Source organism: Staurois parvus, unplaced genomic scaffold, assembly GCF_062004578.1.
Source record: "Staurois parvus isolate SC_StPar_1 unplaced genomic scaffold, SC_StPar_1.0 ptg000656l, whole genome shotgun sequence".
Taxonomy (NCBI): Eukaryota; Metazoa; Chordata; class Amphibia; order Anura; family Ranidae; genus Staurois; species Staurois parvus.
The window spans coordinates 2,944,181-2,971,701 of NW_028318452.1; the positions used below are offsets into that span (position 1 = coordinate 2,944,181).

Below are 27,521 nucleotides of genomic sequence, written 5' to 3' on the forward strand. Positions count from 1 at the left end.
TGTAAACAGACTCTGCTGTCTGTTTACACCAGGCAACCCTCCAATCCATTTAAATGGAAGAGGATGGATCCCCTTCCGTTTTTTTTTTTTTCTTTAATGCGGACCACATCAGACCCAGGCCATTTACACCCACCTCTCCACAGGGGTGAATGAACCATCTGATCCGATCTGCCAGCGGACCTGATCAGACCCGTCGTGTGAAAGAGGCCTTATATAAAACGTGCAAGCAACCAGTGCCCATCTTTTCAGGTAAACTGAATAGGAAGGTCCAGTGCTGGCACCTTCAAGGTTGATCACCAAGACTCCTCATGGGTATACTTGAAAGAAAAATGATGGTGCTAAAATGTTCAAATGCATGCAATAAGGGCCACTGGTACGGTCATTAGTGATGTCAGAAAGAACATAAGCCTCATAGGGATAGGACAGTGAGTGGTTGTATGAAGTAAGATGGGGTTTTCCATCTATGGTACGGCATAAATGGGCTTTACACCGGTGGACAGTTGTCAGGTGACACCTTGCCAAGAAGTAGCAGCTTGGTACATAAGTAATCACATAAAAAGAGACAGTGCTTAGTACTGATGAGAGCCAAAACTATTGCTGTGCAGGAGTACTTCACAGGTTATGGACTTTAGAATAAAGCAGAGCTCCTCATGTGACTGAACCGTGAGGTTTTCATGATATATGTCAAATTGTATATATTTTATCTGGCATATTAATATTATAATAGAAATGCAGCAGTTTCATGTGAATGCGTGGGTTACACTTTTCCAAAGAATACATCACAAGCAGTAATTAAATTTTTTTTTTTTTTTTAAGGTTGTAAGCTGGGTCAATAGCAGGCAAATGCTATTACTGCTAATGGAACCCCATTGACGAAAACCTCAATGAGTATAAATAGGTCATACTAGCGAAGTGCTTTTAAAGTACGCAAAGAATTTGCAGAATGTGTGTGCTTTTCAAGAAGTGTAGCGGCATCAATGTAATGCATACAATGACTTTAAAACTGTGGCTATAGGAGTAAAATTAGGATCCCAAGATCCAAAAAGAAGGTCCCATGGCATTACCTTCACGTAGGTGAAATCACCTAAAGCTGAAGTAGGAGTTAGGCCTCATGCACACTGGACATTTTTACAGCTGCTCCTAGGAGCATCAGGCATTTATTTATTTTACCTCCTCTATACTACCCTATGCTATCCTAGGGATTAGCAGCGTTTTTGTAGCAGGAGAGTTTAGTGGCAAAATAAAAACACTGCCAGGGCATCCAGGAGTAGCAGCGTTTTGGCAGAAAAAAAAAAAAAAAGCCTTGACACGCTTAAAACATGTGTTAACGCCAGGAGCGTTTAGCGCTTGACCGTTAATTTATTTCATATTAAATTATTTATTCTGGCCAATGACAATTAACACCCAAACGCTTGACACAGGTAAATGCAGTATATATTTTTACAAGCGTCAAAATATTGCTGGCCTTTAGGAGAGTTAAAAATTATTGTCAGTGTGTATGAGACCTTAAATCCAAGGTATGAGTGGGGTGCTATAAAAGAAGTGGATCTTGCTTTTTCATGTAAAGCCTGCTAGCTTCAAATGATTGATATGATAAGCAGCCTGATTTTTATTTAGAAGTAATGTTTTTAGTTCTAGCAGTACTTGTGATAGTCAGGTGCCTCTGTCCACAGAATTTTTACCACCGATCCTTGGACCTTCTGTGGAGACGAAAGAAGTATGAAAAGCACATGCAAAAGTATGCTTGAATAATCAATGTACCATAAAGTGTTTACCAGACTAGAGCAATGAAAGATCAGGCAGCAATCTCCCTGCCCACTTCTCCCAGGGAGAAATCTGACCACCTTATTACGGTAAGCTCACAACCTAGATCGGAGGGAATGAAAGTGATCAGGACAGGTTTTCTTGGGGGCCGTCCAAAAACACAAGGGCTCTAAACAGCCAATTTGGGCTGTGTACCCTGAGATTTTGCAGTTATGTTAGACGTGACCCACAGACCCATATACACTTTTCTTATGAACCTCCGCCTGCCCAATCCACCACCACAGCACCCTAAAATTTCTTTGCAAATCTGACATTCCAAAAGTTAAAAGCTGTGCAGAATTATACAAGCTTCCCCCCATGTGACAAAACTTGGGCCTGGCAGTTGGCCACTCAGGAACTCATCAATGCATTATGGTGAGGAAAGGGAGTGTCATGTTCCCCAATGATTGGCAATACAGCAGTGGAGCAGGACTGTAGGGAAGTTTGGGCAGCTTGCCTAGTAATAAAAAGTATAGGTTTGCTTTATGTTGATCACATCCTCATATGCATATATTTTAAAAACATTTTAAAATTATACTTTGAAATGATGTTCCATTAGAAAATTTTAATCTACCCTAGGCTTAAAAAAAAAAAAAAAAAAAAAAAAAAAAAAAAACTGCAATGAAAGGGGTATTTTTCCAAATCAGCACTTTAAAAGCTATAAATTTCCTTTGCATTTTACAAACAGGTTATAGTTACTTTATTGCATTATCATATATTGAAAAGCGTTCAAAGTATTCATGGACAGTATTAGTTTTGATGAATGAGCCATTCTTACCAACATGTCAATACACCTTAACAGGCTGCACTATACAATTCTGTTCACACCTTCTTAGTAAATAAGACCAGCAGCTGCCAATATTTCCCAGCATGCTTCTAATGCAGTTTTATATTACTCTTTATAGGGTGGTTAAACATCCGGATGAATTCAGTGTGGATCTGGCAGCATATAATTTGAATATGATGGAAAGAAGAATTGTGACTATTACTTATAGATTTTTTTCCTTCAGCATGTTGGCTGAGCAAAAGAAACGTACAGATTCCCCTAGCCATGCTACACAGTATGGACATATTAATCTCACCTGCCAGCTATTTTATTCTGACAGCAGGCTCCAGTGGCTGTCAGAATACCCAAACAGTACCTGTATCAGATTGGGTGCACGTGCTATTTAGCCAACAATTTTCCGCCCAGGTCCTTTTGATGACTTTTGCTGAGCCAGTTAGTTGTCGACAGGAGTACCCACGGCTTTAATTTCATCTGATACTGCATGAATTAGCAGAAATTAAAGCTGCGTATGACAGCTTTTACACAAGAGGGCTAGAAGCATCACGTTTCAGAATGCCGGGATAAGCTTATAAAATGCCCAATCCCCAATAACAAAGCTGCTATTTATTGAAAAGTTTCTTATTTTTACACGTTTTTAAACAAATGCTTGGAATTGAGAAAATGCAGTTATTTTTGGCAGCACATCGACTAAGTGGTTAGGACTTCCGCCTAGCAGCACTCGGGTCATTGGTTTGAATCCCAACCATGGCACTACCTGCCTGGAGTTTGTATGTTCTCCCTTTGCTTGCATGTGCTGCCTCCAGGAATGTTGGTTTCCTACAACGCTCCAAAGACTTGCAGGTAGGTTAATTGGCGCTAGTATGTGTATGTATGAATGTAAGTTAGAGACTTTAGATTGTAAACTCATTGAGATCAAGGACCAATGTGACTGTAGAATATATATGCAAAGTGCTGCATAAATTGACAGCGCTGTATAAGTACCTGTAATAAATACCACCATTTATCTATCACCAACATATTCCCCAACACCTCCAAGTGCTGATGGTATGGCTCTGATAATCCCACATCAAGTAGGGCGCAGGGATGTATGCTAATCCAGTGACAGCTACTGAGGGAGAGAGGGAGAGAAGGAGAGAAGGTGACCTCAGACCCGGCTCCTCCCGATGCACCCCTCCAACGCATTTCATGACACCCCTGGAGCTTAGTCATAGAGGGGATGAGGCCACTTTCCATCTCTTAAGCACTGTCTCGCGAGCTGCTTTGGTGTGTGATGTTATTATTAGTATACAGGATTTATATAGCGCCAACAGTTTGCTCAGCGCTTTACAATATAACGGGAGACAATACAGCAACAATACAGTTCACTACTAAAACCGCAAAATGCTAATACAAAAAAAGCTAAAAACCACTGAAAAACTCATGTTTTTAGCATGACTTTACACAGCGAAAGTTACCAGCGTTATTAAAACGCCCAGTGTGCATGGAGCCATAGACTCTAAGGCTTCATGCACACCGGACATTTTTACAGCTGCTGTTTTTGGCTTTTAGCCTTTTTTTTTTTTTTTTACAGCCAGTAAACTCCCTAGCATGTTATCCTATGTGTCCATGGACACACAGACTGTAATCAGAATTTTTTGGCTTAAAAAAAAAAAAAAAAACTAGTGGGTTTCTAGAACAGTTTTTTAGCTATAAAAACGCAGCATAACACGGTAAAAAGTGGCAAAACAGCATTTTTGGATGGTGTTTTTTAAGCACAAAAAAAAAAAGCTAAAAACCGCAAAACGCAAAAAAAGCTGAAAAAACCACCAATAACCACTAATGCAAGAATACTAAAAACTGCTGAAAAACTCACATTTTTAACATGACTTTATACAGCTAACGTTACCAGCGTTATTAAAATGCCCCGTGTGCATGGAGCCTATTATTTGTATTCTCCTTTTCCCCCATGTTAATTAACATGCAAATGTCCTCCCTTCAGGGAGCATGATTGATCTCCAGGCTTTAAGTAAGATTATGAATGAATTTGTCACATGTTGCAATCCTTGTTGATGCAATTTGCTGACATCATGGAAGCAGAGGTCAATGCTTTGCAACTGCATGCTGGTGGGCAGGAGCATCTGCACTGGAAAAACATCAATTCTGAAAAATATGGCTATTACAGTAAGGAGTCCAAATCTATATTTATTTTGGAAGTGAAAGGGTAATAATTGTTCAGAAATTCAACCGAGAGCTTGTTTTATGTGCCTATTACAGGGTGACAGTTCTGCCTAGACTAATACTTTTAAAAAAATTACTAAAATACTCAAAGCATGCAGATATTGTGATTTAGATTTTTCTCAGAGGATACATTGCCAAGATGCCAGAGATTGGAAATGTTTTGGCACAGAGGGCCGGTTCTCCCACTAGTCAGTGACTCAAACGTTCAGCGCAGGACTGAAATAGTTCTGGAGTCACACATGCATCCATCCACTGTGAAAGTACAATTTCATGCTTGTTTGTGACATTCACAATCTGGCTGCAGATCCACGGTGCACACTGTGTCTGAGAGTACCCAAAAGGCTGGAAAAGCAACTCATCTCAGTTTAAAGGAATCCTGTGACTATCATGAAAAGTTTAATAACCAGCTTACAAAACAAACAACAGCGTGTGATCGGCAATTAAACTAAATGGGGGAAAAAAGCAAAATATACAAAGTTTACTACAGCAATGCAGACAACTGTGAAAGCCTCAATCTAGAGAGGTGAACTATTCAGCCTCATCATTTTAAAAAGGAAAATATTGAACATTTTTTAGTGAGTGCACATCCTGAATCACTATGGTAGCGTTGACCGTAAACCCTCGCTAAATGACATTTGCACTGTATATTCTATTTTTAAATATATACATACCAGTTTTTACTTTTTTCTTGGGGCTTCCTTTGTTGCATCTCACTGCTGCTGATCTCTTGCATCCTCTACATAAACTCTAGAGGTGGCTGCATGGCATTAGTCATGGCGGCTTAACAGTTGCATCATCCAGGGGTGTCAAACTGGCGGCCCTCCAGGTATTGCAAAACTACAAGTCCCATCATGCCTCTGCCTTTGGGAGTCATGCTTGTAACTGTCAATCTTGTAATGCCTCGTGGGATTTGTAGTTTGGCAACAGCTGGAGGGCCGCCAGTTTGACACCTGTGTATCATACCATGCCTAAAGTGGACCTTCACTCACCTTTCGTTCCATCCATGAAAGCTGGTCATGGATGGACCAAAATTCAGCCGGTTCAGCAGGGACTAACCAAATTTCAATTCATGTATGGACGTCCCTGACCAACAGAAGTTGGGAATGTTGGGAAAAAAACCTCTCTCAGGAACCTACTACCTTGAGAAAGGGGGTTTTCACATCCCAACAAAACTTTTTTTTTCTTCCTCCTCTCTTTTTACTAGGGTCTGGCTGAGATTTCCTTTTCATTACTCAATTCTGGGTACTGAATTCCTGTATGTATTTCTGAACATCAGCTCTTATACGTTTTAAGTGCAGCTCACTGTACCTGCATGCATGTTTTTTGCTGTGATTCAACAGTGGAATGATTATCTTTGTTGTATTATGCTTGATGTTAGATGACATTCTTGGTAATCTGTACCTATTGTATAATTGTGTGCACGCAAGACGTCCTGTTCCCTAGTTCCTGTGTCACCTGCTCGCCGACAGGACTTCTTCCAAGCTTCTCCCATCCTATTAGAACTCCCTACCCCAATCTGACTATCTCCTAATCTATCCACCTATACAACCTGGTCACATCAAGCCCGACTTTGAAATTGTGCGACTTATAGTGAAGTTGCACGATTTCAAAGTCAGCTGAGATTCCGATTTCAGGTGCAATTTGCAAAATATCTGACACAGAAGTCTATGCAAATCGCACAAAAAGTAATGCATGTACTACTTTAGAAATCGGTGCGGTTTCGACCAAGTCGGAACCGCACCGATTTGACCGCTGTAATTGCTGAAAATAGGGCTCTCTTCACTGAGTGTAATGTCAGCTCCCCACCCCCTGCTTTTCAAAGTTGAGAGATCCTGTGTAAATTCTGCACTTTAAACAGATGTACAGGACAAAGGTCTCAGGTAAACCAGTCCACCTTATGCAGGAAGATTTGTTTCATTTCTTTGTATCACCTGAGGCCAGTCCACCTTATGCAGGATGATTTCTTTCATTTCTGTGTATCACCTGAAGCCAGTCTCTTCACTAGGTATATGTAAGGGTTTACAGCCACTTTAAGTCTCTTTGGAGACTTTGGGAATAAAGTTGTCTCTAACAATAGCATCTAAGTTTACAAATGTCTCAGCAAACAAATAAAGCCACTGGAAAACACTCCAAGGACAATGCATATTGTACTGGAAGAAAAGATAAATAAACTGGCATTCTTCTATTGGGAAACAGTGTTCAGATTGCCAATACATTATTTCAATATCCTGAAAAGATAAATAAACTGGCATTCTTCTATTGGGAAAAAGTGTTCAGATTGCAATGAATCATTTCAATATTCTGCAAAGATAAATAAACTGGCATTCTTCTATTGGGAAAAAGTGTTCGGATTGCAATGAATCATTTCAATATTCTGTCCTCTGTCTGAAAGAGATGAAATCTAGGCACAGCAGCTTTCCGATTCAGCATACGATTAAAGACACTCCTGTATTAAAGGAATTCTCCTTTTTTCTATTCCTAATGAGCTTCTATTTCCATGTGGTGGGGGTATCACAGCAATGGAAAATTCTTCTGTGCTCATAAATGATGGAAGGCATCTGTACTAGAATTAACATATGACCAAATAGTTTTAGCACATAAAAAGAAAAATGAAACCAAAGCAGAGTGGAAGTATGATGAAATAGTCCAGTATGACCACATAGATTTTTAACTTGAATGGCTAGACAAATAGACAAAAATCTGCTGATCACATCGAAATCTTTTCAAGGTTAATCATCAAATTGCATGCACTTAATACAACATGGGGAAAACATGGCAGGCCTGGAACAAATACCCTCCCACAAACCTACACCAATATTTATATTAGGCAGCCTGCATGGAGTATAATGGCGGCCAATATAAATAAGAACACTGGGGGGCCTATTCTAGGTTGACAGAGACAGGGGTCCAAGGGAAAAGCCGATCTTTGATATGCTAGATAATTCAGGCCACATGTCATGTTTAATAGACCAAAACATAGGGATGCGGCTGTTTATTGCTAAAATGTTTATCAGCTTATTCTAAAACCAGGGCAAGGAACAAAGTGCCAGCTGTGATTTTTCATAGCAACCAATCAGAATTGACTTTAGAGAAATAAAAAAAAAAAGATTTTGATTGGTTGCAACACCAATCTTGTAACATTCATTGATTTATTGATCAAAGGCCATTCACAATGCCACATTGTGGTAGCGCATGGTAAATTGTGCCTGTTACTGCAATGTGCACCTCCAGGACATTGCTGCATTACAGCACTCCACAATGTGCGTGGTGTTAGGGGGCAATGCATTGAAAAAAACCCTAAAAGACCTAGATTCTCATACCCTGAATTGCATTCATTTTCAGTGGATTGCCTAACGCAGGGGTGTCCAACCTTTTGACTTTCCTGGACCACATTGTCTTGGGCCACATAAAATTCACTAACAATAAGAATAGCTCATGAACAGTTAACAATCACTGATATAGATAATGTACCTATCTGCGTAATAAAACTTCATTTTTTGTAATATTTTTATTATAAAAGAGGACAACAGAAAACTAGTGTGATATTGTTTTTGATAAACTAATGCATCAATATCTGGTTCAATGGATGTAGTAGCAATTCTCAGTCAAATCTCAAGATACCCATCAGATATTTTGGTTCTAATTTTGCCCTTTGTGTGCTTCATCCTTGAAAACAGTTGCTCACAAATATAAGTGCTGCCAAAAACTGATGCTTTGAATAAGGTGTGATTATAAAAAGTGGGAGATTTTTCTTTCAAAAAGATAAAACTTCTAAAAGTCCAGTAAAGAGACACTGTCAAATTTTTATTTGGCTGCATGTGTTTGCGAACCACATTTAAAAAAAAAAAAAAAAAAAAACAACAATTTTAATTATATGATTTTGTGTCGGGCAGCATTCATAGCCGTCTTGGGCTGCATGCAGCCCATGGACCACAGGTTGAACACCCCTGGCGTAACGCAACATATAACAAATTAAAATGTGCACATTATAGCATTTGCATCCTAGTGTGAACAGAAAAATTAATGTAGTGGGTATCAAAATGTGTTTTTGGCCATGGATAGTGGAGAAGGGTTATAAGCTCTGTCAGGTTGTTATTGCCGTCACTATCACTGTTGGGAACAGAGAACAGAGACAGTTTTAAAAAGCTGACAGAGGCAATAAAAAAAAATAAAGGCTGTTCAAAGTGGAGTGTTGTCTGCTGGATACAAATATAAAATATTTACATTCATTTCTGTATATTTATTATTGAGTTGATCAAAAAGAGGTACAATTTTTACACAGTGTTTTATACAGTGGTGGGGGGGTGATGAGGTACCAGGTGGAAGATGTAACATATTTCAAAGGTAAACGTAGCCTTTAATATTTTGAGGCTGGATGAAAAGCTAAGTACAATCACACCTGTAATTAGTAAAGCAGAACTAAACTGCTTGGGTATGTTGGGGTCCCCAGGCGTTTTTGCACAAATGTGCAAAAATGTTGAACATTTGTACATTTTGAGATTCTTACCTTGTGAATGCCCTTCTCCAGCAATGCGATGGCTGCAGACCCTGTTCTCACAAACGCTTTCATTTTCACCTTGCCTGTTTCGTACTTAAGAGTCTTTGGCCATCTTGACTGGCTGAACTACTGGGATGACATAACTCTCGGCACAAACTCATGCTGGGTGTGTACACCAAGTGTAAAAAACAAGTTCTCTGATTGGACAAGGTGGAAAGGAGGGGTAGTTACATTACGATCTCCACTTCATCCAACCAGGGAATGCCTTGTATTCAGTGAAAAATATACAAAGCATTCTGGCAATGGTGATACTGATGAGCAAGCAACTCCCTGTGGTCAGTGGTCAGAAGGGAAGCCACTTGGTACAGGACCAGAAAGATCACAGCTCTGACTGTAGTAGCGCTGACTAACTGTCAGCTTCTCCAGCAGTCCCACAAGTATGAAATATGCATACTTACATTGGTCGAAGCTGGTCCAAAGTATGGATTGCAATACAGATCACACCACTACTACCCTCTCCATGCTTTAGTACTAGCTACCTTCTTTCAGATGTTTCTCAGGTCACATGCCATTCAACCCAATTCCTGTTAGCCCAAGCTGTCAATGACTCTCCGTGAAGGGCTGCATCATCGCATAGCCTGGGCTCACAGAAGAATGATGCACAGAAAGAGGATCTGCAACAAAAAGTTAAAGATATTGGCGTGGGAGAAAAATGAAGACTCTGGAGTCCAATTAATTGTGAGGGAGTAGTCCGTATATTACAGTATACTCAGCAACATCATGAAGCAGCACCCTAAGAGTTAAGCTGGACTCTGTTATGGAAGAAAAAGAGGAAAGAGGCATCAGACTAAGTGCAGTATTTTACAGATATTTAATAGCACAAAAGATTGGGTAACTCACTAGATGAAAGTGGGTCAGAGGCATGTGTCTCAAGAGTGGATTTCGTCCTGGTGGGATCCCAGAGGCAGAAGGGGAGGATAGATGGACATCTGGGGGCCAAGGCTGTGAAGGAAGCCAGATCTCCTGACTCACATGTCTCGATCAGCGTTCCGCGGCTGTGTAGAAACCAGGCTGGAACGCAGGTGGCTGCTGGGCGGATGTGACATCCCCACGTAAGCGTAATGCCGCAAGGAGGGGGCGGTAACGCGTTTCAAAGCAACTTCTTTTTCAGACCTCTGATGAAGAAGCAGTTCTGCAATATCTGTAAAATACTGCACTTAGTCTGGCACCCCTCTCTTCTTTTTTTCTTACAGAATGGGGCTCCAATGTCACAATGTAAGCACCGTTCTATGCAGTACCCAGGACTACATGCCGCTGACACTGGAGAAGAGCCCTGCTTATCACATGACTAGCCAGAAGAGATCCCGCAGGAAGGGGAACAAAAAGAGATGCTGCCCATTCTGGAACTGGAGTTTAAATGAATATTTATTTATAGAGGCTAATGAATCATAGCAAATAGAATAATGAATGGGAAATGATGCATTTGATTCCAAATAAGGGGCAGCCGGCAGCCATGGTAACAACACGCTACTGTACACAATGTAATATTCACCTCTGAATTTTCTGTTTTGGTTACAATTATACAATCAACAAAATCTACTTTCAGTATATTTGTCCAATTTGCTCCAAGCACTCAGATCAGCAGATCTAGCGCAACAAAGACGCTAAAGAGAAATCTGATGCTCACATTTTCTGATGTATATGGAATTCATAGTTCACCATTGAAGGGTGGGTCAGATAAACTTCCAAGACCTTCTGATAACATTAAATCAGAACTTAGCCACTTATCCTTTACAGCCAAAGGCGGCAACATCAGACTCTATTTAGATCCACAGTTGCCATGGTGCTGCGCGTTTGATCAGCTACAAATCAAGTCAGAGTGATTTTACACTGAAATCCCATTGGTCCCACTGACTTGAATGGGGTGCAGTTGGCAAGCTGCACTGCCCTACCAACCTGGAGATCCTGTAAAAAACTTGAACAGTGAATCAACCAGGCAATGTATAAAAATATGACTGCCATGTTAACTTACCAGTATGTGCTTGGGGGGCAGTTAGAACGCAGATTAACTGCCTGTTTGTAACACCTATTGATTGCTTGTGTGCACAATGCCCAACAAGTTGGGGAACAATTGTATCAGTAGGTTTGGATCCGCTTAAAAAAAAATAAAAAGGCCTCGCCCATAAGCTCCGGCCATGAAAGACCTAGACTCTCCTCTTACTGAAGAAGAGTTTGCAGCAGCCTTGCCCCAGGTGCACTCAGGGAAAGCGCCCAAATGGCTACTCGCTCCTGTACTACAAAAAAAATGCAAGTTTTCTATCCCTGTACTTCTTAACGTCCTACAATGCCATAGGCTCCAAGGCCTCATTTCCACAAGATACGCTCAAGGTGCTTATAACAGTCATTATTATTATTATACATTATTTATAGAACGCCAAAAGGTTTGCTCAGCACTGTACAATATAGTGGGGGACAGTATATGAGACAATACAGTAACAAGACAAAGAACGAGGCTCACTGAGGAAGGTAAGACCTGCTCTTCTGTCAAAATTACAGGCCTATCTCCATCTTAAACGTTGATCTTAAACTGCTCACAAATATACGTGCCATGAGACTGATAGAATCGATCCCTGACTTAATTCATATGGATCAGAGGTTTTGTGCCCATGCAGGAAGCAAGTGGAAATGCCACTAAAGCCCTAGATATCATCCATGCAAAATGCAACAGGAATGTCCCCTTAATACTATTAACAGCCAGCGCCGTAAAGGCCTTTGATAGAGTGAACTGGGCTTTCCTGAAAGAAATCCTCCGACACACAGAGCTAGGTCAACGAATCATTGGGTTAACACAATCTACTCACACCTATCAGCACAAGGGAAAGTAAACGGTCATCTTTCTGCCTGATTACAGATCATGAACGGAACCCTACAGGGCTGTCCCTTCTCACCCTGACCTTTATACTGACACTAGTGCCTTCCCTGCACAAGATCAGAAGTCATCCAGACATAACGGTGGGTACATCCTTTTTGGCAAACTTGATGGTGTACACAGACAACCTTTTATTCTTCCTTTCGAATTCATTGGTCTTATTAGCAAACCTGAGTAGATGTAAGGGACATTGTCAGAATTGTGTATTCATTTTCAAAAATCTGAAGCCATGAACATACAGTATCCTTGACTGGCCCCTTAGCAACCCATATCAATACAAACTTTCCATTCAAATGGGCCTCTTCTCTTGTCCTGGCATAAGGGCACATTCTCGTGGTTTTGGAGAAGCAATATAATTCAGATGAATGTCATGCCTCAACTGCTGTATCTCCTGCAGGCTTTACCAATCCACAATCCAGGCTCCTTTCTGAAAGCCATAACCAGGAAGTTCTGTGCTTTCTTCTGGTCTCATAAGCTACCACACCTACCTCTGACCATCCTGTAGCTCCTGCAGCTGTTAGAGGGTAATGTCCGTAATGCCATTCCTCCTATCTAATTGCCTGCCACCTGCGGAGGGTATTAGACTGGTGCCGGCATTCATCCACAAAACAATGAGTGTCCATAGAATGGGCTGCTGCAGGCCTTCCTCTGCAAAATCTGCCCTGGTGTTGAGATAATGTCCCTGCTGACATATGATCCCTTCCCACTATGGGAGAAACTTGGCACATTTGTGCCAAAGTCTCCCAAAAGTACAGAGATTTCCCCTGACCCTTTCAAGCACTTTTAGTCCTGGCCTTTTAGATTCCAAGTTTGTTCTAAAACACTGGAACATAACTGAATCTTTCAAACCAGGCATTTTATATCGGCTGATTGTTGGGATTTGAGATCTCAGCTATTTGATGGACAAATGGCACAAAATTCAGCTCTCACACTTTACAGTCTTTGCCTTCAGCCAAGTACTTTACACGCCAACTCCGTTTGAACTCCTTTGTTTTGAACACTCACTGCTGCTTCACACAATCTTGCAGGCCTACCGCCTGCTTATCTCTCCAAATAGAAAAAGATCCGGGGATCAACCACTCTGGAAAGCATTTTGAGAGGATCCTTCTTTTTACTTACAAAACCTCCATATGCTCCAGATATTAAGAATCTGGTCTCAAGCTGCTGACGAGATGGTACTATACACCCACGCATATCCACAAGATGTTCCTCCAATGTTGTGAACTATGCTGGATGTGTGTAACAGAACTGGAACTTTACATCTTTTGGTCATGCTGCTTTTGCCACGACTTTTGGACGATGGTGTGGTGTGTTACTCAAACATTCACCAATTATGAGCTTTCCTGGGACCCAGCATTCTTTTTAGCTGCATTCCCAGGAAAGACCTACAAACCCTCAATTATACCATTATTGGTGACTATGGCGAGAAGCTGCATCCCGCTTCTTTGGAAACAAAAACAAGCACCCTCGATCACCATCTGGCTGAAAAAAGTTGCAGAAATTAGTGAACTGGAGGACAACGTTGCAATGAAGAGAGGCATGAGGAAGAAATTCCTAAGAAAGTGGTTCTACTGACACAAGTTCATATATTCAGCTGAGTACTAATCTCTAATACACTAAACCCCATCCAACATCATTGACGGAGTGTAATGACCACAGGAGAGTCGGAGGCCTGGAGGAGTAGAGTTGCTTCCCTCTTTTCTTGCTACTTCCTCCCTCCACCCTTCTTTATAATTTTTTTTTTTTCTTCTTCCCCAGTTATCCCTCCTTTCCACTCCCTCAAATGATTTTAAAAAACGCAGGGTACAGAGACTCCTAGGTGCCACAGTGTCCTTGGTACTCAACTCATGGATAACAGGTTTTACTTGTGCAAAGTTGTTAACTCTACCTGTACTGTATTGTTGGTTCTGATATGAAATAGGTCTCAATCTTGGCTACTATCTGTGCTATTCCCAGACTACACAAATTGATACTAGTACTCTGTGAGACCTCAGTACTGTTGCCTTGTGATATACAAAGAATTGGAAAAAATAAATAAAAATATAATAAAGTAGTTGTAAATGCAATTTTTTTTTTACTAAAATTAAAAAAAAAAAAAAAAAAAAAAGAAGGTTTATACTTACCTGCTCTGTACAATCATATTTCACAGCCCCTTACCTCCTCTTCTGGGGTCGCCCACTAGCACTGTCTGCTCCTCCTCCTCTGTGAATGCCCCCATAGCAAGCCAGCTTCTATGGGGACACTTGTGTGGGGGTGCTTCTGAGCCAGGCTGTGTGCGTCTATAGACACACACACAGTGCAGCTTAGCCCTGCCCCCCTCCTCACAAGATCTGGCTCCTGATGCTGCCTCTGTGCCCTGTGAGACCAGGGACAGGGGAGATTGCCCCTGCAGAAAGGCACAGCAGTGCACCGAGAAAGGACTCTGCAAAGTGTTTACTGGGGGGAGAGGAAAGGGGGATACAACTATTGGAACATTTTTTACCTTAATGCAAGGAATGCATTAAAAGTAAAAAATTGTCTTGCCTTTAGATCCACTGTAAAATGCATCTCCATACAAATACATTGTAAAAACTAAGGCAATCTAACATAGCACTCTCTAATTCTACAGAAAAAGTCCAGTGCTAGGCACCTCAAATCTGCTTCCTACTGGGTACTGAGGCAGCCGCTCACATAGAAGGGCCAACAGGGATATGGAGAAGGTTGGCCAGTGCTGGACTTTTTCTAGAAGCCAATCCAGTATATGCTCATCAGAGCACCCTATGTTTCAGAGATCCTGGGACTTTAGTTGATATACTTCTGTCAGATTGGCAGGTTTCAGGTATCAGCCAAGCTGCTGGCCAATATCAGTTCTCCTACAACTGTCACCAATCTTATCTGAAGTTCCAGGCCCAGTCAGGGTGTGTTCGCCTCTGTATATTTTATTTTTCACCATGTGTAAGGCAATACCAAGTAACTGCACTATGCAAAAAAAAAAAAAAAAATCAATGATAAATTCCTGTAACTCTGCAAAACAATGCTGTAGGCATTAGGACATACAATTAAATATTAACAGGCAGGAGGCTATGTTCTAACACTAACATACTTCGCAGACAAACATTTATTATACAACCAAGAAAAGAAAATGCATATTGTTATACCACTTTTGTCAGCACTGAACTACAAGCTAAAAAAGGATCTCATGTAGAAAAATAAGCGCCAACACAGAATTTTTTTGCATTTTTTGTTTTTAAATCAAGAAAAAAATGGATGCGGTAATCAAGGGCTCAATACTCTACTATACGCTCACTGTAGCCAACATGATCATTGACATTTGGTACTGGGTGTCGCTGTTCCCCAAAGCCCTCAAATTGTTGCCAATTCTGGTATTACCCCTCACATCCGTCTATGTCTCCAGGTCAGGTACTGCTGCACTCTCTCAATGTGTAGGGTGACTGGTCTTGTACTTGCCCCCTCCTGTATTTTCCTGCAGGTAATCTATAGTCCCAACCACAGCTCTGTCCTTTGTACAGCACAATGACTATGTCACTGCTACATTTACAATGTAATATTTGGTTTTCTAAAGTCATTTTTATGCTGCAATGTGCATTTTAACATGTGGGGGGAAAAAGGCTCTGGCAGTGTAGGGGTTAATTATAAGCACAGAAATAAAAAACCAGCAGCGGTGGGAGAGTGACTTGCGTAACTATGCACTTGTTCATGCTTACCCTCAGCCACATGGCTTGCTGGGCCGGTCAGGCTGCTTTTGGGGAGCTGGGGGCCTGGAGGGATTGGGGTAACTGGTGGTGATACCGTTTTACCTTTGTTTCACCTTTTGAGCCCGGAGGGTGATGGTGGTTGGCTCTGACCTCAGTGCTCTAGCCTTCTGCATTGACCTTCCCATCCTCTCCAATAACTAGGTAAACCCAAACTGTATTTATGTCACTCACACTACAGAACTCTCCAGCTCATTGATATTGAGATTTTACATCATCATGAAATCACCTTCTAATCCCATTGAGTGCTATAGTGTGTTCAACAAATCAAAAAAATGTAATCAGTCAGTGAGATGAAGCTCAGTACCCAGAATCCCTTGAAAAGAAATATGCAAATGATGATAACTGTCAGTTGGTATTGTGCTTATGTCAGCTCTCAACCAATCTTTCTAGCCCTCATATGACTGGAGTCCCAGCCAATCACATGCTAGGATCTAGGATGGCTCCATCCACGGCTGTAAAGGATAGGAGGGTGTGGTTCTGAATTAAAATCCATTGTACCCTTAAAAACACTAACATTTCTTTCTTTCTCCAGTAATGCCAATTCATTATGCCGACGTTTTATTGAAATCTCATGATCTTCAAAAAAATTTGAGCAAAGATAATCCTGGGCATCCTCCAGTAAGGAAAGGAGACGGGTTTTATCTGATTTGCTGCAGGTTCTAATGCACACTAGGAATTGTTCCTCCTACTCCTGAACTTTTCTCTTTTGTTGCACAAATATTATAGGAGGAGAAGTTGGGAGGAGCTTAAATCCTCCGACAGGTTTTTATTGCTGGCTTTGTGTCTTAGCTGATATTTCCCCAATTTCCTGTCCTTGTGACAGAGGTACAGAAAGTAATGGAATTTCTCCAAGAAGGACACCATCAAAAAAAACATTTTTCTAGTACAGTGGGGAAGTGAGGTTTCAATTGCTCTCTGTGCCGTCTTCTCCCCTCAACCCCCATTCCCCCCACTTTTTATCCATGTGTCACAGGAAACAAAAGTTAGGGATCACAAACATTACTGCACTCCCTGACACCAATGCTGGGGGTTATTACTACACCCATTGACACTAATGCTGGGGATTATTACTGCACCGAATGACAACAATGTTGGGGGTTATTACTACACCCACTGAGACCAATGCTGGGGGTTTTTACTGCTCCAATTGACACCAATGCTGGGAATTACTGCACCCACTGACACTAATGATGGGGGTTATTACTGCACCCACTGACATCAATGCAGGGGGTTATTACTGCGCCAAATTACACCAATGGGGGGGGGGGGTATCACTGCACTCAGTGGCACCAATAATGCGGAGGTTGTTACTGAACCCTCTGAGACAAGTCGGAAGGTAGGCTGTACAGGGCACCATGATTTCTAATGGTGGCCCTGGGTGCACACAAATGAGCTTTAAACTGTACTCTTTCTGGCTATTGAGGAATTTATTCAAATGCAGTTTTATTTTGCCCATAATTCAGCTTCAAACAAGGAAGCTATTCCCATTCCTCTATATGCAGCTGATTACCCAAGAGATAATTTATAAAACAGCACATATTAAAAAAAAAAAAAAAAAAAAAGTAAAAAAGTATGGAACAGCAAAATTCAAATCAAAAATTACATGCCACAAAACTCCGCTTCCCCTTGAAAGATCCTCTCTTGTAAAAAGTATGGAACAGCAAGATTCAAATCAAAAATGACATGCCACAAAACTCCACTTCCCCTTGAAAGATCCTCTCGTCTTAATTATAGGGCTCCATGTACACTGGGCATTTTAATAACACTGCCAACATTAGCTGTGTAAAGTCATGTTAAAAAGAGTGAGTTTTGCAGCGGTTTTTAGTGCTTTTGTATTAGCGTTTAGCAGCGTTTTTTTCATGTTTGCGGTTTAGTTGCTTTTTTTTAACCAAAAAAATGCGTTTTTGGTAAAAAAAAAAAAAAAAGTCCAAAAACGCTGGTTTCCTGCGATTTACCAGTTCTGGGTTTTTCTTTCCAGCCAAAAACGTTCATTACAGTCTATGTGTGCATGGACACATAGGATAACATGCTGGAGAGTTTACTGGCTGTAGAAAAAAACGTCAAAAGCCAAAAACGGCCCCTGTAAAAATGTCCAGTGTGCATGAGGACTTAAAGAGTGAAAATGAAGGGGATCAACCAGAGCAGACCACACAAATATATGGCTCAGATCTCTGCATCAGAAAAAAAAAATATATATCAGGGCAGGTTCAGATTTTTGAGGAACATTGAGCTAGGCTATAAGCACACAAGGATTAATTGTGCAGGTCAAGGGTCTCTTTGGGATGTATATTATTTTAACTCTCTCCATAAAAAATGCTACCATGACAAGCTGAACTTTCACATTCCTCTGATTCTCAATTAACTTTTATGGTCCGCGGTCATTACAAAATAAACCCATACCAGCATTTTTGGTAGGTTAAGAAAAAAAATATATAAAACAGTTACATGCCAATAAAGATGCTGTGCCAGCTTTTTCCTAAGTTGCAGAAACCTCGTAATGGCTGGCACTGTCCAAGTGTCACTACACAGATCTGTTTGATGCGATGTCCCCCTAATGGCTCCCTAATCCGGTCACTGCTACCATTACGACACGGTTAAAGTTTGCACACCTTGAACTTATTTCCTTACTGTCGTTTCCCAGAAGGGGCCAGTGTGTCACACAGTGTTAGCGGGCTGGTGTGAACTTGCATGGATAGCTCAATCTAGCAGTCTTGATGCATTTGTGCCATCTTCTGACACATATATGGGATACCCCATCTGTGTTTTTTATCTCATTGCTCTCCTGTGTTCACAGCAAGACTGAAAGGTGTCACAAAGGGCCTTGGTACTCTTCATTAACACACCAGTATTTCTAGTACGAGCAGTGGGGAAATGTGTTCAACATCCAAATAAAATTCTGTACAGTAATTTAACTGGTCCTCCCAAAATAGATGGTATTTGGGGCAGAAATGAAATATGTTGTTCAAAATATTCTGCTTTCTGAATTAAGCCATCCACAGAAAGATTGGAATTTGACTGGTTCTGCAGGGACCTGCCAAATTTCATTCCATCTATGAGCAGGCTGGTTGTACTGACATTGATCTATTGATTAACTTCAGTACAGCCAGCCTTTCTTTTTTGAGAAAGACCACAGCTGGCGGTTATAGCCTCCAGCACTGATCATTGTACTCTAATGGCAGAGAAACCTCCTGCTGTAAGTATACAATAGCATAGCATAGAGGGAGGGATTCCCCCATCAACACTATTCTTTCCTTCATCCCATGGTTGAAGGAAAGAAAACTGCATAATATATGGCCAGTCTTAAAAAAAATCTCAACAAATAAATAATGAAAACATGTGCTCTTCCTACTTTAGATAAACTGTTATCAATTCATTGATATTGCCATTACATCTAAATAGGTCAAGTTTTGCGTTCGGTTAGGATGAATTGCATAAGGCTTTTTATTTCACATTTACTCCTTCAGTGGTTAAAGGAATGGAAAGGTCAGGCAGCACAGTGCCTTACTGGTTAGCACATTTGCCTTGCAGCACTGGGGTCCTCTGTTCAAATACCAACCTGGGCATTACCTGCATTGAGTGTGCAATTTCTCACTGTGCTTTTGTGTGTTTCCTCCCACACTGCAAAGACAGGCTTGTAGGTTAACTGGCTCCCATCTAAAACTGGCCTTAGTATGTGTACGCATGCATGTGAGACAGGGACCTTAGATTGTAAGCTCATTGAGGGCAGGAACTGATGTGAATATACAGAGTATGCAAAGTGCTGTAAATTGACATCTATAAATGCCTTTGATAAATAAGATAAATATTTCTCTTTCCTGAAATAAATAGTTTCCATGGTGAAGAGTTCCATTATGTTGCAGAAATAATATAATGTTCTATACTGAAAAACTAATGAATGGCTATTCAATTCTCAGCATTACACTGGAGAGTATGTATGCAGACTTCACATTACCATCATTATTATTATAGAGGTCTCAGTAATGACCTGTGATCCGCTGTCAATACGAAGGGCACATCTCCATTACCGCTGTAGCACACAGTACATGGCCTTTGGCAGCGGGAATGCCGATAATAAGATATAAATACGGCTGTCTTCAGGCCAGCTAGCGATAGCTGAAAATCATAGCCAATGTTCTAAAATGGCAAAGTACATAAAGAATACACTAACAGCTGGCCGCAGAATGATACGATCTACAAGGGTATTTGGCTTTTTAACATTTATTTAAAAAAAAACAAAAAAAACAAAAAAACACACAATTAAAAGAGAAGTAGGGGTTTGTTTTTTTCGCCCAGTTATACTTACTTAGGTGGATGCAGCATCTCTCCCTCCGCTGGCTCGAAGTTTGAGAACTCATCGATCACATGACCGCTGATCACTGAGTTCTCACAGCCGCTCTGAGCAGAGGGCGGTGACTGTCAGTCTGCTCTAGCCCACCCAAAAAATTCTCACTGGAGCTCTGGGCTGTGGAGGGGGAGGAAACGACTGGCTCAGGCTCTCAGCGGATCGCTGAGAGGCTGATCCAGGTACGGCTCCGAACTCTGGGGTGGATCCCGACTTTAATAAGTCGGGACCTTTTTCCCAGCCTGAATTGGCCTAGTGACGTCAGCAGACAGTGGCCTTCAGCCCACTGTCAGCTGAAAACGGGTGACAGAAATGCAGAGCAAACTGCACTCCTGTGATCCACAGGAGAAGTACAGCCAAAAAAGTTTTGGCCATACGTCTCCTTTAATATCAGGAATATGCAATAAGATAACAGAACAATACTGCTGTGATATCAATAAAATGATTGTTTCTGATTGTTTTTTTATGGCATACTAGAGTATGAACATCCCAATGGTTTTGTGCTGTACTGAACAGGTCTATATTATATTTTTTTATGCATACATACATGGTTTGTACCTTACATGCTCTGTAGGGGGGAAACAAAGCACAATAGCTGTGTTCAACTTCTGTCTCAATTTAAAATCTATTGATGGCGTCAATGTTAACTTGAATTGAAAATCAAAAGATTGGCACTTAGCAAAAGCACTACAAACCACATTACACACAACCTGGAATACATCCTGGTGGCTTAACCAGTAAATTATTTTCCTGCAGCAGACTTCAGGAAAAATAGACAGTAATGTTTAGTAAGCACAATAGTACACAGACAGACAAACAAAACCTGAAACTTTGGCGACAAACAGGGCTGGGCAGGCGCACTCAAACCCCCACATATCAGTCTCTGGCCTTGGCAATTTGCAGCTTGGAACTTTGTGATGACAAGGAGAGATTCACATATCCTCTCATACCCAGAAGTATAAATTATTTCTTGGGCAGTCTGGCAGCAGATTAGTGTGAGGAAGGTCAAGTACTGTTGCTTTACAACTAAGGCAACTTTGCTTTAAAAGCATACAGATTTGCTTTAAGGGTTAAGTGTATTTTTACTCAATCCTGAACTATATCCTCATAAAAATGAATATAACTTGGCAATATATCCTGACCAATAATTGCCTAAGGCAGGACTTCTCAACCTGGGTTCCGTAGAACCCTAATGTTCCACCAGAGGCTGCCAGGGGTTCCATGAGCAATGAGAAGATTTCTGCCTTTCAGACAAGTTCTCACTGACATCATTGATCTTTTTAGCTCTCTGTAAGGGAGTAATTCTTTCCAATGACCACAAGTGTAAGGACTATTTTTCCTACTGGCCATCACACTAATGTATCATGAGTTGTAGATAAAGTAATTATTAGCAGGGGCTCCCTGAGACCAGAAATATATTTCCAGTGTTCCTCTGTGTTGAATAGGTTGAGAAAGTCTAGCCTAAGGTAACAATAGTGTTGACATTGGCGTTATCTACAAGTACCCGTGTAAAGCTGGCTATGCACTAGTAGAATTATTTCATTTTAAAGAACACCCGTTCAATTTTCTAATCATTAGTGAAGCTGACATTCATATTCGATGGCAGTGATGTGAAAATTCAAAGGACCAGGATAGAAAATTGTTTTTGAAGAAACAACTTTCAGAATTCATATGTGGTTTTCGTTTAGTAAAGTCCATTTTTCACATCATTGAATGGTAAAAGAAAACAAAATTTTGGAGTGCTTCTCAACGTCATTTGTCCAGCCATTGATTGTACTGAAACTTTTCATACAAATTTTTTGGACTATTGGATGATGGCCAGATTTACTCTTTAAATTGTTCCCTGTGGAGCTCAGATCTAGGTTTACCCAAAGCATCTCCAAGGCTAAATTTAGCACCCCTGGTACTCAGCCCAGCCTCCCATCAACTTCAAACCTCAAATTGTACATGCCAAAGTCTCAGTGGGTATTAGTTTCCACATCAGGATGGGCAGGGTTTAGTCAAAACTTACATGTTGAGGTCCAGGTTTCACAATAAAGTTGCCTACATTTGGCTGATTCCTGCTTTAATTGTAAGACCCTGAACCTCCACTTCTAAAGCTGGCCATTCACAGATCAAGTTTTGACCAAAATGTACTGAATCAGCCAAAATGTGAGTTGTGGATGGCCCTGCCACCCAGCTTGACAAAAGTTGATTTAAAAATCGACTAAGCCGGGTGGAAAATTATTAGGTGACCAATAAATGCCTCCTATCAGATGCAGTCACTGTTTGGGAATTCAGACAGCTGCAGGAGCCACGGCTGCTTGAATATAATAGCCAACAGTGGAGGTTCCTCCTTCCAAGCCAATGTTTCTCAACCGGGGTTTGGCGGAACCCAGAAGTCACAAGGGGTTCTGCCACGAAACATTATGGTGCACGTATAAAGCCTAATGTTGTTTCCAGTGTTCGCAGTGCACACTGACAGTCAGTAGCGTTAGCATGCATTGATACCCTTTGCCTTCTCTATAGTTCCGGCCCCTATAAAGTCAGAGGGAGGGCAATGAGTAGTGCAGCGTGTGGGAGCAGAAGCAGGTGGCAGCTTTCTGTGACAGGGCTAAACAAAGATCAGGAGCACATGGCTTACATTGGGAGGTGAGATCCTTCAGTTTTGGAGACAAAGAATGCAAGAGGTGGTGGAGGGAGGACGACAGAGAGCCGCAAGTCACTAACCGCTGGATTACAAGGCTGGATCAGGAGGTGAGATCCTGTTACAGCCACGGTATTGCAGAATGCAGGGGGAGGAAGCAAAGAGCTGCCAGAGCACATGGTTGTACGGGAGGTGAGATCTTCCTAGAGATGCAGAGTGCTGGAGGAGGGGCAGAAAGGTGGCAGGAGGTGACATCCAGCATATGACATAGCTAGATCAGACTGAATGTAGCAGGATGTGAGAGGATACTAGCTTTTTGTTATTATGCCCTAATGTACATAAAGCTATTATGATCTTACCTCCTGCTACATTCACTCTCACACAGCCAGATGCTCCCACTCCCTGCATTCAGCGCTGCCATACACTGGATGAAAAAACTCATCCAGCCACGTGATTCATCTACAGATCACTGATCAGATCCAATGTTCCGTGAGCTGCAGATCTGAAATTTTTTTTCAGCGGTTCTCAGAGATCTCAAACTTTTTGCAAAGGGTTCCTCGAATGCAAAAAGTTTGAGTAACACTGTTCCAAGCTGTTAGCATGGATGTGGCAATTGTGCCATGTATGGAGGCCTTTATACAAGTACCTGCAGGCATCACAAGTTTTTTTTTTTTTTAGGACATGTCAGGTTCATTTTAAGTAACTGGAAGCCACAGGCTTTGTTCTGAGCATTGGCATGATGGAAAGCAAAAGCCCTAAACAGGCAGGGTGAGTCTCATTTTCTGGTTTACCTGGATTGTAGCTTTAACAGCACAAAGATGAATAATTAACACATAATAAAATGTCTTATACAGTATCAAGCAATATTTTTTTTTTTTTTGCTTAAGCACACACTTCTGCAAAAAAAAAAAAAAAAACCACACACCTTCAACTAATAAAACTAAAAAGAGCTGTATGTAACGTCATATTTCTATTTTTAAATAAGCAAATCTTCTAAGCATTCCCTATAACAATGGATGATGGCTTTAACACAAAAGAATGCAAATGCATATTTTTTTTTTTTTTACCTTTTGGCTTCCTCTAGGTGGCATAAATACTCATAGGCAATGTTTTGTCGCCTCCTTTCATCCATTTCCTCCGCGGAAAGCCTTTCATCATCCACGATAGCTGGAAACAGAAACAAAAAGTCAAATCCCGCAAAATTACAGGGTAGGCCAGTTTCAAACAAATGGCGAACTCTATTAAATAACTGCTATGCATATTTACAAATTCCCATTTGCCAATTAAAAGCTCATCATTTTGAAATCTCCGGAGGCTGGTGCCGAGTTTTCCTGGCTGGATGTGGAGCTGGACACACACATTTTTCTTAGACTTTATACTTAAGCACTTCCTTGTGTTTGTTTTCAAGGTTTGTCACTTGAAAGTTCCTGCTTTGTCAGGTCTGTGAAACCTCAATAATCACAGCCCAGCCAAATCCAGGAGACGGACAAAGCCACACATAAAAGTGAAGCCAAAATATATGTTGCAGAGAAATACCTTTCCCAGTGTAGACATTTAAAACCTCTTCAAATGTTTAAAATGAAATCAAACCCTATTTTTTACATTTTAGTTGAAGATGTCTAGATTTACATAAGAGTTTTCTTTTTTTTTTTTTTTTAAATGTGTCTTAAGCCAGCCATAGAGGGTTCAAATCTCTGCTGGTTCAACAGGGCCAATGCATGTTCACCACCAACTTTTTATAAGGTGGAGAAATTTCAGATACACGTATTACCACCATTGTGAGGCCTCATTTCAACACCTGGGTATGCTGCTATCTAGAGACTCCAATGTAGTACTAGGTAAGGCTGTGTGTAATCTTGGAGGTTCATTCTGTTTGTTAGTGACGTTTTAGTCCTATATAAGAGCTTTATCAGGAACATTTTTGACTAGTTATTTCTTTTCTTTTCTTGTTCCTTAAAATATGTTTTTATTGATGTCTCTTAGTTTTGAATTATAGTCAGGCACAAAATTCCTGTCCCTATGATCCACTGCAGGACATAGACACTTATTGGTTTTCTCACTTGATACAATAGGGGATAGTGCCATGTATGTAGATTACAAGGTCCCCCATTTACTACATAGCCAAGATTCGAACTATGGGCAGGCTGATAGTACCCAATTCAATTGTTGTACGACTTGGGTACAACCAGCATTTTTCATAGCTGCGAGCAATAATCACTATGTCCCGCCCTAGCTTACCGCTGCCAGGAGAACACAATAGCCTCGCGGGAGGGATTTCCCCATCAACACAGTCAGGGAACAGTCCTAAATCGAAGGCAATTTTTTTTCCTGCAAACACTTGCTGCTATTGCCTTCCTGCATGTTGCATAGGTCATTTCTTGTAGAGGTTATGTAAAGGTGTACTAACCCATTAATACAGAAAATGTGTGGCCATGTTATGGACAGTCATATTTTAATCAGCAAAAAATGGACTTTAAAGCATACTAATACTGACCTCTGTAACTACAAGCATTGTGGCCCTCAAAAAGCATAGTAAAAAGTATTTCTGTATCTTTCAGCATCCCAGCTCACCATGTTCCGACTTCCCAGGGCATATTTACTCTGTGCTTCCCTCCCATAATGATTAGATGACTAATGCAGGCCATACATGGTTCGAATTCCGAATGATTTTTAGTCCGAAAATTGAAAACGTCATTCGCTCAGTAATCCGATGGTGCCATCAATGATTCGAAAATCGGCCGACCAAATCATAAAGTTCACCCCATATAACAGGCAAAACGTCTGTTCCTTCCAGGTCACGGCTCATGCGCATATTCTTTTCGGAAAAACGATCGTATGATTTGACCATCGAGTCGAAAATCTGTAGTTTTTTTTTAATTTTCCAACATGCCTGATCACTGAAAAGGGGAGGAACCATGAAAATCGGCTGATGCCACTGACCCACTAAAAGAACGAAAATCAGCCGATTATTCTAAAATCTGATTTTCGGACGAAAAAAATCGGTCGAATTTCCACCCATGTATGGCCGGCTTAAGTTTGCTTAGTCATTGTTGGAAGGTAGGACGGGAGGAGGGGGAAGCTGAGCTGTGTAGAAAAAGTAAAAGTGCTTATTGTGTAAACTTTAAGATTTTGACTTCTGTAGCTGAATTTTCCTTGGTGGAATTTCTCCTTAAAGTTTAGTTATTTTCCAAAGTAAAATAAAGAGGCCTGTGGCCTTTCAGCAAGCTGCAGAAAAAGATCATTGCTCTGTGGGGGTAAGCAGTGGTGCTCCCAGTTAAAAGTAAACCCATATAGAGAGAAATATGGGGACTGTCTGTGCCTGCCTCCTAAAAAAAATGGTAGTTACCTGGCCGTCTCTGACTTCAATATCTTGAGACACTAATGTGTGGTGTTCAGAAAATGAGCATAAAGTGAGAAATTCTAATTTGTGTACTTGTTCTAAATCAGTAAATAAAAAAAAGAATTACACCGATCACATCAGCATGACATCTAGGGAACTAGGATTTTTACAAGTAGAGAACACCCTCCCCTACTTCCTCATCACAGGATTGCTTTAACCACAGAAGCACACTACAATTTCAATATTGCTGAGAAAACAAGTAAAACTTATAGAAACCTCTGTCAATTGTAACATTTAGGCTGATGACATGCTGCCCCTAGCAATCCTGCTGCTTATAATTTGTCAAATTAGGCACAGGATTGCCAAGAGGCTTCCTGTTTTGGTAGTATGGAATCGCTCTGTCTTTAGCTGAGGCAGCGAGATGGTGCTGTCATCAATCAAGATTCAGCAACGTTCGGGCCAGTGAGAGAGCAACATCTCACTGCATGTGGCTACAGAGGGATTCCATAGGCAGCCTTTATAGTGATCTAGCCGGTGGTGTTTTGTTGCTAACGGCAGAATCGCCCGTATATCATGTGCAACTTAATATTAAAATCTTAGGCAGTTGTGCACCATAATAGGATCTGACACTAAATCAAATAAATGTTTCACAATTGATACAAAAACTCCAGATTGTGCCTACTCACTCATATTGACAAATATATTAAATGACTGTGCCAATTAAAATCAAAGCTTGGTCTGGTGGCACAAAAGTATATATATATGGTCAGCTTCTGCAATCTAAGTGAATGTAAACTCTAACAATGAACTTTTCTTGTTTGCTTCCTTTTGTTCTGTTAAATTTACCATAGTTCTTTGATCAGAGCAAAAAAATACTGTTTATTTTCTCAAATTCAGAGCTATCCTGTGTCCTCTGAACACTGCATTTGTTAGATCAGAGAGCCCTCTAGTTCTACTCTTGGACTACACAGTGATTAGCATTTATGTTGTAGAGATCTGAGAGTAGGAGTAGTTGAAGTGACATTAAAAGGCTTAATTTTAAAAAGTCCCCACCAGCTCCTTCCTATGGGGGGCGCTTGGTGTGTGCTTGCTCCCAAGCCCCGCTCTGCATGTCCATTAGACACAGAACAGGGCTTGGCCCCACCCCCCATCCCCCTCACTGGCTGTGATTGACATCAGTGGGAGGCAGAGACCCAGGAGAGCATCTGCTCTTACGCACATCAC

The 27,521-nt window shown here is 41.0% G+C and overlaps 1 protein-coding gene across 3 annotated transcripts in view; it reads right to left on the bottom strand.

Annotated features, from left to right (window-relative positions):
• The window catches only part of IQGAP2 (IQ motif containing GTPase activating protein 2), a 387,646-nt gene that overhangs the window by 260,791 nt on the left and 99,334 nt on the right, over window positions 1-27,521 (bottom strand). For all 3 annotated transcript variants that reach the window (XM_089694225.1, XM_089694224.1, XM_089694223.1), the window contains exon 2: window positions 24,025-24,124. In XM_089694225.1, coding sequence (XP_089550351.1) covers window positions 24,025-24,124 — 100 coding nt within the window. The remainder of the gene's footprint in view (window positions 1-24,024; window positions 24,125-27,521) is intronic.